The sequence below is a fragment of the Cimex lectularius genome, unplaced genomic scaffold (genome assembly GCF_000648675.2).
Source record: "Cimex lectularius strain Harlan isolate CLEC.00 unplaced genomic scaffold, Clec_2.1 scaffold227, whole genome shotgun sequence".
In the NCBI taxonomy this organism is placed as follows: Eukaryota; Metazoa; Arthropoda; class Insecta; order Hemiptera; family Cimicidae; genus Cimex; species Cimex lectularius.
Genome location: NW_019392955.1, coordinates 1 through 19,232, shown reverse-complemented (window position 1 = coordinate 19,232; position 19,232 = coordinate 1). Strand labels below are relative to the sequence as shown.

At 33.4% G+C, this 19,232-nt stretch overlaps 1 protein-coding gene and 1 non-coding gene across 3 annotated transcripts in view; both read right to left on the bottom strand.

The window, feature by feature from the left end:
* The window catches only part of LOC106663703 (phospholipase A1-like), a 33,474-nt gene extending 19,207 nt beyond the window's left edge, over positions 1–14,267 (bottom strand). Inside the window, exon 1 of one of the 2 annotated variants that reach the window (XM_014388750.2) lies at positions 14,167–14,267. In XM_014388750.2, the coding sequence (XP_014244236.1) occupies positions 14,167–14,212 (46 nt within the window). In that variant the 5' untranslated portion in view covers positions 14,213–14,267. The remainder of the gene's footprint in view (positions 1–14,166) is intronic. The other variant, XM_014388751.2, reaches the window with a different exon arrangement.
* Positions 5,575–5,647, bottom strand: Trnaa-agc. The gene has a single exon. It is a non-coding gene; the product is annotated as a tRNA-Ala (tRNA).
* Positions 14,268–19,232: the final 4,965 nt, after the last annotated feature.

Sequence of the window (19,232 nt, the reverse complement as noted above, 5' to 3'; positions counted from 1 at the left end):
TATACCGGCGAGCGTTGGTGATAAGTGCGGGCGTGCCACGCTAGGTCATGGTCGATATACCTTCGCTTTACGGAAACCATGGTCGCTTAGATAGAGAGCCTGCAGTCGGCTAATGACGCCCCAATCGTATGCTTTAGTACAAATAAATCTAGTTAATTGTAATATTTTTGGGGTTGATAATGAACCACAAGTTTGGTCGTTTGAGGTCATCCTTGTCTGCCTGTCTTGTCTTCGCAATTTTTGTCTGACAGACGCGATTCACTATCTACCGTGGTCGGTTTGAGTTACATTTTTTGCACTAGCTTAAACGTGTAATCAAAATATAATCTCTTTTGCAATGATTTGTTTATGTTTTTGATAATTTAATTATAAGAACTATTGTTAACCAGTCAAACTTATATTTTTGTCAGTAGTGACAGATAGCATCACAAAAACACCAAAGAGATCAAAGTTCTTCCAATAATTTAAACATGGTTATCCGTCTAGGGATAAGAACACTCAAAGCTATAACAAAAAATCTTAATGATATAAACTAAAAAATATCTATTTTATTTTTATCGTTTAAAAAGAAATTATCAATTTTGCCACATTGATATTTGCCGCTGAAAAAAAAAACCGGACACTCGTATTTTGCTGTTTATTTCAAACAATATATTTTTATTGTTATATTTATTACAATATATTTATTTTAATGTAAACAAAATTGAATGAGAACAGAAATTCATGAGTTTTAATAAAAATTATTTAATTATGATGGTTTGAAAGAAAAGTCACCAAAAACAAAGGAAAATAAGATAAGAATAATGAGAAATATAAGAACAATATCAAATGAAATCCAGGAAGTAAAAAGATAATTAAAGTCGATCTGTAGGCGTAACAGAATGAGGGACATAATGCCAATTTTTTTGTACATGGGATTAATAAGCACAAAAGTAAACAAAGGAAGTAAAATAAGGCATTATGCCTAATTCTCTGTAATTAATAAAAAAGATAATGGATTTAATTTGAAATTAAAATCAAATAAATTGAGTGGTGCGTTAAATTTGTCCATCGGTGTAGTTTGAATGATGAAAGAGTATTTTCTTTCAAATTGGCCTTCTCATCTTTTGTTAACACTAACTGACACTAACCCTACTAAGGGATGGCGTTACGAAAAATTTTTTTTTAAATCCATAACAAGCAATAAATTATTTGAGAATCTATGACCGGCTTGTTATCGGATTGAGTCAATTATTTTCGGTTCAGATATCAAATTGTAATTAGACGTAGATGATAACACACGGAAAATCATATATAAAATATAATAAGAAAAGGTTATAAAAAGGCCCTGAAACTAGTTTCAGATTAGCAATTATATTTGCTCTATAACTAGGAAATTTTTATTTAAAGTGTTAGATGTATCAACTACTTTTTTACTGATTAAGCTGGATCTGTGTATGGTCTTGATGAGAAAAACTAATTCACTTTGTACTGCCAAGCTTTCGACCTATTTTAAGGTCATCATGAAGGCAAAAAAATCTTAATTATGTCACAAATTGACATAATTAAGTGTTTAATAGATGGTTTTAAAATTGTTATGAAGACCGACAAATTCCTAACATTGCCAAGAGCTGTCACACTATTACTTGGAAGCCAGCCCCGTATTATTCACGTTCATCGTTCATGTACTTTTACAGTCAATGTACACCACAATCGTCAGTGATGTATATATTAAGCATCTTTTACGTTCGTAAGAAAAAGTAAGAAATTCAAATTTAAACTATCAATTTTAGGGGCGTCGGTGGCCGCAACGGTTTAGGCGTTGACATGGCGCTCATTACTGGCAAGTAAAGACATACTTACAAATGGAAGCTTATCAATTAGCTTTTGAACAATTGGAGCGTAACGTTATGATTGGCAGAAATAGATTTCAAAAAATTACGAAACAATTACTTATATATACAATTATTTATATATGTAATTAATAAGTGGTTTGGCAGTAAGAGATAAAAAATTGAAAACTTATTTATTAATGTAATTAAGATAATAAAAGATTGGGGCTTGCGAAATACCGCAATATTCCTCCCCTTCACTCTGCCGAAGATAAGTTAATTACCATTAAGTTTGGGGCAACCTGTTTCTTTTATAACACAAAATTTGTCCAGTTTTTTAGAAGAGTCGCTCATAAAGACCAAGAAAAATAGTTTTCATGTCTTCCCATTCTTTTAGTGGATCATTTTTTAGAGAACCTAATGTGTTGTTGAGGTACAAGGATCCTTCGAACTTGACCCATTTTTTCCCTTCTGACCTTTTCCTTCTACTCATGGGACTGGCAGAAGTCGCAGATAGCTGATGGGGCAACATACTTACCCGATACAATGCTATGCGACACTACCCGATGCTACCCGACGCCTTGTCACGTTTTGGTAGGGTGTGCGCATATGTTCGACGTCAAGCGCACGCCACGTACAGTCACACAGCGTTTATCACAATAATCACTATCACAATTGCAACGGCTCTTTTGTTCGTAATGCACTATTTTGAGTAAAACCTTGTAATAAATTGTAAGTTAAATTTTATGAGCACAACCATGTAATAAATTGTTTGTTAACCTTACTTGTTTTAAATAAAGTTATTCCGGTGTTTTGCTTTCTAACCATCATAATTATATAATTTTTACAAAACCTTTTGAATTTTTGATCTCGTTTAATTTGGTTTACATCAAAATATGAATATTTTAAGTGATAATAACGACAAAATTACATATACTTAGTTTGAAATAAAGCTACTCGACGAAAATGGTGTAATTTTATGGGCAAAACCATGAAATAAATTGTTAGTTAAATTTTATGAGCAAAACCATGTAATAAATTGTTGGTTAAATTCGTTATATCAAAACATGGTATTCCGGTGTTTTGATCTATTTTCTACCAAACCATTAGAATTAATTTTTTTTAAATAAAAACTAATGAATTTTTTATCTCGGTTAATTTTGTTTATATTAAAATAAGTATGTTGTAATTAATATAACGACAGTAATACTTGTAGTTTGAATAAAAATATGAGAGTCTGGTTCTTTTGTTTTTGACTGTACTCGATGCTACACGACGAAAATCTGGACAGTGGGAATCGCAAAGCGTAGAGTAGGGTAGCGTTGCATGTCATTGGGTAGATATGCACGGGGTAATACAACCTTATTGAAAATCTGACTTTGGATATGCGTCGGGTAGCGTCGCATGCGTTGCATCGGGTGTTCCCCGTTTAATGATGCTCATAGCATTTGAGCGAGCTGCTGGTTTGGTGTAATGAAAATTCTCGAACCTTGAGTGAAAAATGGTTGAAATAGTCAGGTTGTTATTTTTCTCTAAATTTGATAATCTTATCCGGGAATCCGTTAGAAGCGCTTCTTTTATTTCATGCAGTACTGATGTCGGGTTAATTATCACAGCTTGCAGCTCAGTAATCATTATGTTGGCCATTGGAAATACTGTTGAGAGAGCGCATTCTCTCCAGAAGCTTGTTTTGTGACAAATTCAAATTATCGATGCAAATCCTGGAATTAACTCAGCGATTTCTTTCCCTGACTTTTAAATTTAAAGATTAAATAAAATTTAAAAAAATATATATCTAGTTATTACTGAGCACCATTAATGGTATATTAATGAATGAGAGGTATATTAATGAAATTTTTGTTTGTTTTGAACTTTTGAGAATGTAATGTAGAAGTGATAGAAGTGACCATAGAGGAAGGATCTCCGTTCGACCAATGTTCCCAAGCAAATCTCAACGCAATTATTTCTCTACTTTAGTTCAGTTCCTATACCGGTATTTTTTAAAGCACACTTTGGTTCCATTTATACCATTTTTCATTCGAGTATTTTTTCCGATACCAAAGAATATACTCGATACCAATACGTATACCAATGTATCAAAATTGAAGATTCGATACTATACGTATTTAGTATCGAAAGAAATTATTCGATACTACACTCCTATCGATAGAATAGGAAAGTCATTCCATGCGGGTATTTTTTTAAGCTCACTCAACCACTATTCCATTCGAGTTTTTTTCCGGTACCAAAGGAAGTACTCGGTACCAGTACTTGTATTTAAAGTGGAAACTCGATACTATAAATATTTGGTTTCGAAAGAAATTAGGCGTCACTTTACTCACATTGAGAGTATCCGAAAGTCACTATCCTTGAGATCGGCGAGAATGTAGGCTAGGTCGTTTCACATCATTTTGATATGTCCATCATTACTGATTTATATATTCTGGGCTTGGAAGCCTAAAGCCAGGAACACACTTACCCGATGCAATGCTATGCGACGCTACCCGATGCTACCCGACCCAAATCCAAAGTCAGATTTTCTATAAAATTGTATTATGCACATCTGCCGGATGCTATGCAACGCTACCCGACTCTATGCTATGCGATCCCCACTGTCCTGATTTTCGTCTGTTAGCATCGAGTACAATCGAAGACAAAAGAACCGGACAATCATATTTTTATTTCAAACTATATGTATTATTGTTGTTATACTAATTACAACATACTTATTTTAATATAAACCAAATTAACCGAGATAAAAATTCATTAGTTTTTATTTCAAAAAATTAATTTTAATGGTTTGGTAGAAATGGTTGGTAATTAGTGACCGTTAGTCGATGATTATTCGAAAATCGTGAGAAGCGATTTGGTGTGATGTAGGTTTCAGAAAAACATTTTCTTTATCGTGGCAACGTTTCGATCTTTATTGAGATCATCTTCAGAGCCTGGGATTTACAAATATGTATAGTTTAAATTGACAAATACATGTAGGATGTGGAAAAAATGAATTTATACAATGCAAAAAATATTTTTTTAAATATATTCAATCAAAGAATTTCTACTCACTCAAAGTGTTTGTTTTCTGCGTAAACACGTTTTTACGTTTTTTTTAGTTCGATAGAAAATTTATCAAAACACAGTAATACCACTTTTTGATAAAATGAATTTAAATAACAATTTATTACACGGTTTTGCTCATAAAATTTATTTAACAATTTATTTCATGGTTTTGCTGATAAAATTATTGAGTAGCGTCAGAACAGGACACGCATATTTTTTTGTAGTTTATTTCAAACTAAGTATATGTAATTTTGTCATTGTATTAATAACAATATTCTTATTTTAATATAAACCAAATTAAACGAGATCAAAAATTCATGAGTTTTTATAAAAATTATTTAATTATGATGGTTAGGCAGAAAATTTATCAAAGCAACGGAATAACTTTATTTAAAACAATTAAATTTAACTAACAATTTATTACACGGTTTTTCTCAAATTAGTGCATTAAGAACAAAAGAGGAGTTGGGATTGTGAAGGTGATTATTGTGATACACGCTGTGTGACTCTACGTGGCGTGCGCTTGACGTCGCATAGATGTGCACACCCTACCAAAACGTGACGAGGCTACCCGTCGCCTTGGGTAGTGTCACATAGCGAACCATCAGGTAAGCGTGTTCCCGACTTAAAACACAGATCGAAGCAATGGGGGTAAAGTTAGCCAAAAAGATCGAAAATGACCAAACTACCAAAAAATGTTGATTGCAGGCGCCGGGAATCGATCCCGGTACCTCTCGCATGCTAAGCGAGCGCTCTACCATCTGAGCTACGACTCCCGATGATAATCGAACCTGATTTGAAATATTTGCACTGGTAAAATTGGGTCACTGTGAAAAAATCGAAAGTGTCCGAGTAGGCAATCCGCGAGACCAGGAACCGGTCCTGGTACGAAGGCCGTCCGGACGCGAGACCGTTTCCCGTTTGGCTTAATTACAAATCCCGGAAAACATATCATGCAAATCATAGCGTTCAATCTGCGTATTTGTCACGACGGGGGGAAAATCTTGGAAATTTCATGTCATGCTGAATAACAAATTATTTTTCAAACCTCAGAGACGTTTTTACAACGATCTACATATTTTTGATGTGTTGTACAATTGTAATGTAGCAAAGGATCTCGTCCACTCTGCCAAGCTAACCTCATAAATTCATTAGCGTTGAAGCCATAATTTTTAATAGTGTAGGTGCTTACATGTTTCTTTTTGTATGAAAGCTTGACGAAAGAACTAATTTTTCGTTTCTTTCAAATTAGCTTTGTCCCTGATTTTTATATAAAATTCACACATCGTGAGATAGGAATTAGACGAAATTGCAAAAATATCTGTATTTTCATTGGTCTCTGACAGATATTTCATGGAATAAATCCAATTTACAAAAATGTTTAAACATAGAAATATATCAATGTACAAAACATAACGATACATAAAGCAAAACTCAGAAAATAAAAGGGAAAAAATTACATTGTGTATACAGTAAGAAAATTGTTACATCACATTTACCATTGTACACATGCTGTCGAAACGATCGGTTAATGTATTATAAGATATTTAAGATTATTATATAAATAATATGAGTAAATAATGTACAACAAAAATATGTTGATTAAGCAAGTAAAAACAGCAAAACATCCTTTCATAATCAAACAAAACGACAAAAATATCAGAAATAATTTGTTGAAGTCGTGAGGAGCGGTCAAGAATGAAGTAGGTTAGCAAAACATCTTTTTCATTTTTTTGTTGACGTTTCGACCTTTATTCTGGTCATGACAGCACAAGAATAGCACCACGCTTTATGTGAGTATGAAAAACATGGTTGAAAAATTTACAATTACATCTTAAATTGTATTTTTTCCAATCAACGTATGTTTTGTAATTTACCGATGCCCTGAAAACGACCCGAATAAAGGTCGAAACGTCGGCAAGAAAATGAAAAGTGTTTTTCTAAACTACTATAAACAAACACACACACTTCGTTTTATTATCGAAATCATCATTACTGCAATTTAATTAAATAGCTTATAAATACTTTTATTATTTTTATATAATTAATTTTTTCACAGATGATCTGTATTTATAGTAGCGTATTTATAGTTACATGTATATTGTAGGTTTTCCTATCAACATATATTTTGTAATTTACCCAAACCCTGAAGATGACCCGAATAAAGGCCGAAACGTCGGGAAAAAAATGAAATAGGTGTTTTTCTAAACTCCCTCATTCATGACGGCTCCTCACGAATTCAACTAATTATGAAACAGCAGGTCAGTAAGAAACACACACACTTTTACAATCGAAATCATCATTGCTGCAATTTTTATCAAACAGCTTATAAATGTTTTTATTATTTTTATAGAATTAATTTTTTACAGGTGAATTGTATTTATAGCAGTGTATTTATAGATCCATGTGTATCATATGTTTTCCTATTAACCTATACTTTGTAATTTACTCAAGCCCTGAAGATGACCCGAATAAACGTCGAAACGACGGCAAAAAATTGAAAAAGGTATTTTTCTTAACTATCTCATTCTTGACGGCTCTTCACGACTACAACAAATAATGAAACAACAAGTTAATAATAAACACACATCAGAAATAATCAGAAAAAAATAATAGTTTATTATTCCCAATTAGTCAATCAACATATTTTTTTAAAATAAAATCAAATGAAATAACATATTGTTTATTGGAACAGAAGTAAATAATTAAGAGAGTGAAGTCGTTTAATAATACTAATGGGATGAAAAAATATATAATTAAAAATTTTAATTAAAAAAAATGTATTTAAAGTTAAAACCAGCAAATATACACGTACCCTTATGTCTGCGTGTGTGTTTGTCTGCAAGAAATGCAAGTTAAATAATGTATACGATATAAAATTAATATTGTTATAAAATTATGAAAGATATATTACCATAAAATATATAAAATAATTCAAGATGTAACTTGTCTGCAAACCTGACGGTAGAATGTAGAAAGAGAATAATTAAAAATAGAAAGGCGAGAAAATTTATTGACAGAACGTATAATTATGTCAATAGGCGTATTTTTATCACATTTAATAGGACGTTAGGAAATATGAAAGAGTCTATAATGCCTGGTCAAGTGACTCGTAGAGAAGTAAATTTGAAAGTAAAAAGGGACTGTCAATATTGTAGTTGTTTATTTTAAAAAGTGTAAATAAATCAGAGCTTTGGAAGACTTGCCTAAGAGGAGACTTTAGGAAGTAAATTAGAGTACTGTTCAAACTGTCTATAGTCAATAATAGTAACTCCTATTTTATTATGAAGAATTCTGAGATATTTTAAATGTACAGATTGAAGTTTATGAATAGATTTATTACAGTAGGTTTGATAAATTTGTTATTTATTTTATTATTAGAGTAACTAGATAAGAAACCCAGCACAGAGCTTGAAGATTTAATATGATCAATGTGAGCAGTTATATTTATTTTGAGGTCAAAAATAACACCAAGGTCGTTAGAATAGTTTTAAAAAGAAGAACAGTATTATTAATAGATTAAGTGAAGATATAATTAGTTTTACGACGGTAAAAACTTCATAGAATGGCATTTTTTAATATTCGGATCACAAAATATAATGGATTTAATAAGTAAAACTATGTTCACTAAAGCTCCCCGTGGCCATTTCATTTGTCGACGAGAATCGGATCCTGATTACACGACATTTGAAAAATGGCAAAAAGGAGGGAAAATTCTAAAGGTGGGCTGAGATGGAAAGTTGGTGTCTGAGTGGATCGAAGTCACGATAGCTCAAGTGATAGAGCAGCGGCGTATTGAGCCGAAGGTCGTGGGGTCTAATCCAGCTCGTGACATTAACTTTTCATTTTAACCAATAACTTACATAAAGATTAATTAATTGAAAGAATGTACAAAATATTAAATTCAGTACGAATTATTTCCTCCTCTTACATTGATCACACCGCTTGCATTCGACATGGCATTGATTTTATAAGTTCTGAACGTAGTGCTGTGGAATATTTACATACTTCCCCAACAGTGGCATTCGCAAATCCTCCAAATTCTCTGGCATCACTGGGCGACTTTGACAACTCGACCCAAAGGTGTTCAATATGGTTTATTTCGGGACTTCATGCCGGTCACTCCGAACATTGAATTGATGCCCGTTCCAAGTAGTCATCAACGATCATTTGTGTGGGGATTTGCATTGTCATCTTCTGCTAACACATCTTCAAACTATCGCGCAGATGTTAGGGAACCCTCGATGAAAATCAAGTTTGTGGGACCTTCCATAGAAACTCCTGGGAAATTGTATCTGTGTTTTATTTACCTCTAATCCTTTCAAACGAAGCAAATACTATTGTAAGAAGATTGTTTAAGAGATAATTAAAAATATTATATTTATGGTTATTGTATTACACGTAATATTTTGTATGAAGCATGTAGAATATATATATATATATATATATATATATTTTTTTTTTTTTTTAAACAGTAGTTGTACAAATACTTTGATTGAATCTAAAATTTTTAGCATTGTATAAATTCATTTTTTTTCATATCCTACATGTGTTTGTAAAATTTAAACAATGTTTATAAATCCCAGGCCCTGAAGATGATCTCAATAAAAATCGAAACGTTGGCACGATAAAGAAAATGTTTTCATAAAACCTTCGTCACATCAAACCGCATCTCATGATCGCTAAATAATCTTTAATTAAAAATATTAAGGGTTGTCACTTTATTGCCTTTCAGTGTAGATAGATTAATTAATTTGTACGTACCTTTCGATATAGTTGTGAATTGAGCATTTTTTATTAGTTTCTACTTGTATGTGATGACATATCATAAATTTTTTGATCGTTTAATTGCGCGCGCCGTTTTTTATATCGAATTTATTAGTTGTTGGAATTTGTTGTTAAAATTTGTAACGATTAAATCATATAAGTTTATGCAGTTGTTGCACGTTGTATAATCACCGTATCGAGTAACCTTGCCATCCCTAACCATACTGAGTAGTTTTAATTTCTCCTGATTTGTATATTATTCCTTCGAAATATAAAGTATACTTAAGTATCAGTATAAATGATATTTTATCATTATTGGCATAGCATCACGAAAATACAGAACTACAGAGACAAATAATAGGGGTATTCACGATTTTTGTAAGATGGTGTTAAACGTTAATTTTTTCACAATGCTGCTCGTGGCGATTGGGAGAACCAAAAATAAAGCTATAACAGTCGTTGACGGTTTGGTGTTGCTTTTTTTTTTGGTTTTCTTTTCTGTTAAATTGTAAGATGCCAGAAGTTAATAAAAACTGAATCTTAATCAACTCTTTCATTCAAAATGCTATTTATGCACTCGACAAGTACTAACAAATGATACGCTTCAATTAATGCCGACATACCTAACCTGTAACCTAAGGTCTAACTGCCTACAATTTTATAATATATGAGATGTCACCTTTTATAAATGAGAGTATAAGGACAGGTCAGAAATTAACAAAAGAAATGTATTGGTCTGGTTGAATTTATACTTTTTTAAGAATAAAAAGACGCGTAAACAAAAAACAGCTATGAAATTCATGGCTGCCATGTTGGTTACCTACGCCCTAACGGCTAGCAATGTGACTACATTTTCGACCTAACATCTAACATTGGCCCTGGCCTGTTTAATCGAGCAATGTTAACTAGCCGATTCTTACAATTCTACGTCATCATTTTTCTCGATTTAACAGGACTTAACAGAGTTAACAGGGTTAACACAAAGATCGTGAATACCCCTAATATTTCAATTGACAGACACATAACAAAAACGGACCCTCAATTAGGCTAGCTGTACAATATGTGTGAAAGGTGATGGAGGAATATCGAGTCTCCACCACCCTAATGGAAAGAACGGTACGTAAATAGGAGTCAAAATATTTAAGAATGAACGTGAGAATGAGTGGGTTTGGAACTGTAGTCGTTAGGTGCTGAATTAGCTAGCTTTTAACAACCCCCTGGACCCGAACCTCGGTGGCCGGACAGATAATACTGAGGTCTGCCCCCGGACTGCCAACACCCCGTGTTGGTGATTCTCATGTCTTCCGGCAATTTACTGTAAATATAAAAAGCTGGAATTGCCTGGGGACTACGAGAACCCAATAGGCTCAACTCGGCACTTGTTCGTATGTATGTACGTTCATATGCGTATTTCAGTCTATACAAATTCAAATCGAAAAATAACAAAACAAAAGTTAGAATTTTGGAACCAGAGCAATCTATTTATGACCTATTTTATAACTCCGTTATTAGAACTTGCATACAACAAGTAAACCAGCTTTCGTAAAAGCTCGCCTTTTTATTGTCAAACCAATCAATATTGTATATTCCAACATAAATTTTTCTTCGTTTTATTTGATTAAAAAACCGTCAACATTTTGTTATGTAATATGTGGTAAAAACAACAACCAAGGCTTTACATTCAAGGTCTGCCCGAAGATCCACGAGATACCGTATAATCATGACTTCCTCGGTCCCGCACACCATAATTTTTGAAACATAAATATAACAAATTATAAAACTTTCGAGACACGGACTCGGAACAAGTTTATGCAACGGTTTGTATTGTTATTTAGCAATGCTAACTATACTATCAAATCAAATTAATGTTATCGGCATTGTGTGCTAAATTTTCAATGTTATGCCGTTTGGCATTCTCAGCATTTCAGAAGCCAGGAACAGCCATTTATAACTTACAAATAATATAATCAGTTAATATGTAATAAACACAAACGCGTTAGCTAAAGCAAAATAACACAAAAATAATTGGAAACTGTCCATTTAAATTAAATCAAAAGCCAAACAATTTACTTTTAAATTGGGTTATTAATCGTTTTTATAATTTAAGAACATTGGCAATGGTTATAATAATAAATATATTTTTTTAAATTTTACATTTATTTTAGAAAAGAATAAAATAATACTCATAAATGCTAAAAAATAGTCGTCCTAACACTTTAGGTGTCGCAGATGAGGGGCCAAAAAATTTACAATATATTTCCCATACTATTTTCAATTAAAAAACCAAGAATTACGCCGGGATTACAACCCAGGACCTTAATTATTTATACTCAAATATCTTAAGCGATCGTAATAAATAATTATGTCATCCAATTTCAATTATTATTTCAGCTTATAAAGAAAATGTCATATTAAATCAGTTTATTCGATTATTTATTGTATACGTTTTGTGTGTACGTTTTATCATATTGGTATTAATTAACCTTATTAATTATCTTTCTCTCACGCACCTCATACTCATTCACTCGAGCATGTCTCTTTCTCTCTTTCGTGTCTCCCGCTGTCTCTCTATTTCTTTCTTGTGCCTGTCTCTTTCTTATATGAATTCATTTCACATAGTGACTCACAAATGACTTACTGTTTCTCTCTCTCACTCTCGTTCTCGCTTTCCCTGTATCTTTCACACTCTCTCTCTGACACACAAACACTCCCTCTCATTTGTCTTTCTACCTTTCTCGTCCCTTCGTCTGTTTCTCTCTCTATTTCGATCTCTTTCTAGCATTCATCCATTTCACTAGTTCACTCACCACTGACTCACAAAATCTTTCTCTCACTCTCGTTCGCTCTCGATTTTTCTGACAAATTTTCTCTCTTGTCTCTTTCTCTTGTTTTGTTCTCTTTCTCTCTCTCTCTCTCTCTCTCTCTCTCTCTCTCTCTCTCTCTCTCTCTCTCTCTTTCTCTCTCTTTCTCTCTTTCTCTCTTTCTCATCCCTTCCTCTGTTTCGCTCTTATTTTAATCTCTTTTTCTTTCATTCATTAATTTCACTCGTTCACCCACCACTGATTCACTAATTCTTTCACTCACTCTCTTTCGCTCTCGCTCTTTCTCTTTCACTCACTCACACTCTTCCTCTCTTTCTCTCTCCACCTCACTCTTAGATTTTTTGTTCTTTCTCTATTTTCACCTCTTCCTCTCTCTCAGTTCTTACTCTTTTATTATTCATTCATTTTTCTCATTCACTCACTAGTGACTAACTCACTGATTCTCTCTCTCTCACTCTCTCTCCTCTCTCTCCCTCTGGTTTTGTTCTCTCTCTCTCTCTCTCTCTCTCTCTCTCGCACGCACGCACGCGCACACACACACACACACACACACACAGAGTTTTCTCGTCCCTTCCTCTGTTTCTCTCTCTATTTCAATCTCTTCCTTTCATTCATTTCATTCGTTCGCTCACCACTGACTCACTAATTCTCTCTCTATCCCTCTTTCACTTACGCACCCTCTCATTCTCTCTCCCACTCACTCTTACAATTTTTTCTCTCTTTTCTCTCTCTCTCTCACACACCTCTCTCTATGTTTACATCTTTCTCTCCCTCAGCTCTTTCTCTTTTTTTATTCATTCATTTCACTCACTCGCTCACTAGTGACTAACTCACTCATTTTCTCTCTATCTCTCTTTCTCTCTCTCTCTCTCTCTCTCTCTCTCTCTCTCTCTCTCTCTCTCTCTCTCTCTCTCTCTCTCTCACCCCACACTTTTTCCTTTGTGTGTGTACGTGTGTTTGGCGAATGTTAAAAATCATTCATTTAAATTATTAATATGTACAATCAAAATATATAATAACGAACTTTTACTTTTTAAACAAAATGAAATACGCAAATGTTGCTAGGACACCCACTTTACCGTTGAAGGAAAAGCAACAAGGTTTTGTATTGAACAAAACTGTATTTTGTCACTCTTAAATAAATTTGTTTGATAATGTATCCAAACTACAATGCATGAAGCTAAACAGGCTTATTCGATATTTGATTAATTACTTAAATTATATGAAGATGATAAAAGAAAACATCTGGCTGTAATAAAATATATAAAAATAATGTTTCTAGAATTAAAAAAACGGCTAACAATATTAAATGAAATATTGGGGTGCGCACGTGTTTTTATGTGCTTATTAGTGCTTGCGTTCAGCCAATAATGCATGTAAATATGGATAACCCTCTATTATGTAGCCGTATGTTGTGTTTGTTATTTTTAACCAGATACATTTTTCGAATTAGTTGTAAATAGTATTTAGTGCAGCTATTTGAAAGATGATTTTTTTCCTTTGAACACCAGCTTCTTTTTATATTAGATATTCAAGTTTTATCGTCATTTGGCCGATTTTTTATCAACTAGATCAACTGGCTGAATTAGCTTCGTTTGAAATTTTGTCGGTCGTGCAGATTCGTTCAAACGAAGAGAAATGATAAATTATGATGTTTCTGATTTTACCCTTCTCGTCTTCCCAGATGATTGAATTAAACAACTTACATATCAAGAAAGCCAGCAGGGCGAGTGCTAGTGAAGAGCCGGTCATTGTTGTTGGGTAGCATTACAGCAGTATCAATTTAACATTTTGTATGATACTGAACAGGATGCCGTCCCCACTCGCCGGACTCGAGCGCCTCCCCTCTTAGCAATACTGACTCTTTCTTCTTCTTTCCGACCTTCAACAATTGGATTTTAATTTAGGGATAGGAGATTTTTTTGTCGCCTTGCCGAATCAACGTTTTTTCCTGTCATTGAAAGACCTATTAGGCTATGAAATAATTGCACTTAATCTCAAGACAAACAAACCAGAAAAAAATCAATTTGTAATTTGGCTGTTTACAGAGGTTTATTCTGGGGTGGGTGTGACGTCTGGAGAGACGCTCCATAGATGGGCGACTTGCGGTCGACGCATGAATCCGACGCGACTGCAACACAACTTCGGCTTGAGTTGAACGTCAGAGTAGTCTAGTATTCACGATGTTTGTAAGATGTTAACTCGTGTTAACTCGACTATAGAAATGACTGTAAGATCGTGAATGCTCTTCTTTTCTTAGCATGTGCATATTGTGTTTTTTCCCAATGCTGCGCGTGGTGATTGGCAGAACCAAAAATAAAGCTATAACAGTCCTTGAAGGCTTGTTCTTGTTTGTTTTGGTTTTCTTTTGTGTTAAATTGTAAGATGACAGAAGTTAATAAAAAAGAAAAATTAATCCACACTTTCATTCAAAATACTATGACTAGCTATGCACTTGAGCAAGTACTAACAAATGACACACTTCAATTCGTACCGACCTTGTATCCTAACGTCTAACAGCACATTCATATAGATACATCCCATATCCTATAAAGTTGTATATATAGGATGTATCTATACAAGGACAGGTCAGAAATGAGCAAAATAAATGTATTGGTGTGATTTAATAATTGCGTATTTGAGAATAAAAATACGTGTAAACAAAAAACAGCTGTTAAATTCATGGCTGCCATATTGGTTACCTACGCCCTAACGGATAGTAATGTGACTACGTTTTCTACCTAACATTTAACATCGGCCCTGGACTGTTAGATCGAGCAATGTTTACTAGCTGGTTCCTACAAATTTACGTCATCATTTCTCTCGATGTAATAGGACCTAACAGAGTTAACAGGGTTAACACAAAGATCCTGAATACCCCTATTATTATAGAAGCTCGTCCTAAAGCCTATGTCGATATGTGGTATTCAACTATGGGGTTGTACCAAACACAGCAATATCAAAATCATACAAACACTCCAACATAAAATCTTACGTAACGTAGTCATTGCACCTTGGTACTTAAGGAATAAGGACTTGGATCTTAAGATCCCGGAGGTCACGGCGGAAATACAAAGATTTGCCGCCGTACACCAGTCTCGCCTCAGCCTGCACGAGAATGTGGAAGCGTCCTCCTACATAACCGAAACAGACTCAAACGATTAAAAAGAACAAGCCATATGAACTATTGTAGTTAACAATTTGTGGATAGTGAAATATACATCTTATTGTACCAATGAGTTTATAAGAATTTAAACATTTATTTATTCTATGTATATTATTAAATTAATTAATGGTTGGTCTAATAAGACCAGTTTTTATAAATAAATTTAATTAAAAAAATAATTTATGACCGCTATATATATATATATATATATATATATATATTTTTTTTTTTTTTTAAACAGTAGTTGTACAAATACTTTGATTGAATCTAAAATTTTTAGCATTGTATAAATTCATTTTTTTTCATATCCTACATGTGTTTGTAAAATTTAAACAATGTTTATAAATCCCAGGCCCTGAAGATGATCTCAATAAAAATCGAAACGTTGGCACGATAAAGAAAATGTTTTCATAAAACCTTCGTCACATCAAACCGCATCTCATGATCGCTAAATAATCTTTAATTAAAAATATTAAGGGTTGTCACTTTATTGCCTTTCAGTGTAGATAGATTAATTAATTTGTACGTACCTTTCGATATAGTTGTGAATTGAGCATTTTTTATTAGTTTCTACTTGTATGTGATGACATATCATAAATTTTTTGATCGTTTAATTGCGCGCGCCGTTTTTTATATCGAATTTATTAGTTGTTGGAATTTGTTGTTAAAATTTGTAACGATTAAATCATATAAGTTTATGCAGTTGTTGCACGTTGTATAATCACCGTATCGAGTAACCTTGCCATCCCTAACCATACTGAGTAGTTTTAATTTCTCCTGATTTGTATATTATTCCTTCGAAATATAAAGTATACTTAAGTATCAGTATAAATGATATTTTATCATTATTGGCATAGCATCACGAAAATACAGAACTACAGAGACAAATAATAGGGGTATTCACGATTTTTGTAAGATGGTGTTAAACGTTAATTTTTTCACAATGCTGCTCGTGGCGATTGGGAGAACCAAAAATAAAGCTATAACAGTCGTTGACGGTTTGGTGTTGCTTTTTTTTTTGGTTTTCTTTTCTGTTAAATTGTAAGATGCCAGAAGTTAATAAAAACTGAATCTTAATCAACTCTTTCATTCAAAATGCTATTTATGCACTCGACAAGTACTAACAAATGATACGCTTCAATTAATGCCGACATACCTAACCTGTAACCTAAGGTCTAACTGCCTACAATTTTATAATATATGAGATGTCACCTTTTATAAATGAGAGTATAAGGACAGGTCAGAAATTAACAAAAGAAATGTATTGGTCTGGTTGAATTTATACTTTTTTAAGAATAAAAAGACGCGTAAACAAAAAACAGCTATGAAATTCATGGCTGCCATGTTGGTTACCTACGCCCTAACGGCTAGCAATGTGACTACATTTTCGACCTAACATCTAACATTGGCCCTGGCCTGTTTAATCGAGCAATGTTAACTAGCCGATTCTTACAATTCTACGTCATCATTTTTCTCGATTTAACAGGACTTAACAGAGTTAACAGGGTTAACACAAAGATCGTGAATACCCCTAATATTTCAATTGACAGACACATAACAAAAACGGACCCTCAATTAGGCTAGCTGTACAATATGTGTGAAAGGTGATGGAGGAATATCGAGTCTCCACCACCCTAATGGAAAGAACGGTACGTAAATAGGAGTCAAAATATTTAAGAATGAACGTGAGAATGAGTGGGTTTGGAACTGTAGTCGTTAGGTGCTGAATTAGCTAGCTTTTAACAACCCCCTGGACCCGAACCTCGGTGGCCGGACAGATAATACTGAGGTCTGCCCCCGGACTGCCAACACCCCGTGTTGGTGATTCTCATGTCTTCCGGCAATTTACTGTAAATATAAAAAGCTGGAATTGCCTGGGGACTACGAGAACCCAATAGGCTCAACTCGGCACTTGTTCGTATGTATGTACGTTCATATGCGTATTTCAGTCTATACAAATTCAAATCGAAAAATAACAAAACAAAAGTTAGAATTTTGGAACCAGAGCAATCTATTTATGACCTATTTTATAACTCCGTTATTAGAACTTGCATACAACAAGTAAACCAGCTTTCGTAAAAGCTCGCCTTTTTATTGTCAAACCAATCAATATTGTATATTCCAACATAAATTTTTCTTCGTTTTATTTGATTAAAAAACCGTCAACATTTTGTTATGTAATATGTGGTAAAAACAACAACCAAGGCTTTACATTCAAGGTCTGCCCGAAGATCCACGAGATACCGTATAATCATGACTTCCTCGGTCCCGCACACCATAATTTTTGAAACATAAATATAACAAATTATAAAACTTTCGAGACACGGACTCGGAACAAGTTTATGCAACGGTTTGTATTGTTATTTAGCAATGCTAACTATACTATCAAATCAAATTAATGTTATCGGCATTGTGTGCTAAATTTTCAATGTTATGCCGTTTGGCATTCTCAGCATTTCAGAAGCCAGGAACAGCCATTTATAACTTACAAATAATATAATCAGTTAATATGTAATAAACACAAACGCGTTAGCTAAAGCAAAATAACACAAAAATAATTGGAAACTGTCCATTTAAATTAAATCAAAAGCCAAACAATTTACTTTTAAATTGGGTTATTAATCGTTTTTATAATTTAAGAACATTGGCAATGGTTATAATAATAAATATATTTTTTTAAATTTTACATTTATTTTAGAAAAGAATAAAATAATACTCATAAATGCTAAAAAATAGTCGTCCTAACACTTTAGGTGTCGCAGATGAGGGGCCAAAAAATTTACAATATATTTCCCATACTATTTTCAATTAAAAAACCAAGAATTACGCCGGGATTACAACCCAGGACCTTAATTATTTATACTCAAATATCTTAAGCGATCGTAATAAATAATTATGTCATCCAATTTCAATTATTATTTCAGCTTATAAAGAAAATGTCATATTAAATCAGTTTATTCGATTATTTATTGTATACGTTTTGTGTGTACGTTTTATCATATTGGTATTAATTAACCTTATTAATTATCTTTCTCTCACGCACCTCATACTCATTCACTCGAGCATGTCTCTTTCTCTCTTTCGTGTCTCCCGCTGTCTCTCTATTTCTTTCTTGTGCCTGTCTCTTTCTTATATGAATTCATTTCACATAGTGACTCACAAATGACTTACTGTTTCTCTCTCTCACTCTCGTTCTCGCTTTCCCTGTATCTTTCACACTCTCTCTCTGACACACAAACACTCCCTCTCATTTGTCTTTCTACCTTTCTCGTCCCTTCGTCTGTTTCTCTCTCTATTTCGATCTCTTTCTAGCATTCATCCATTTCACTAGTTCACTCACCACTGACTCACAAAATCTTTCTCTCACTCTCGTTCGCTCTCGATTTTTCTGACAAATTTTCTCTCTTGTCTCTTTCTCTTGTTTTGTTCTCTCTCTCTCTCTCTCTCTCTCTCTCTCTCTCTCTCTCTCTCTCTCTCTCTCTCTCTCTCTCTCTCTCTCTCTCTCTCTCTCTCTTTCTCATCCCTTCCTCTGTTTCGCTCTTATTTTAATCTCTTTTTCTTTCATTCATTAATTTCACTCGTTCACCCACCACTGATTCACTAATT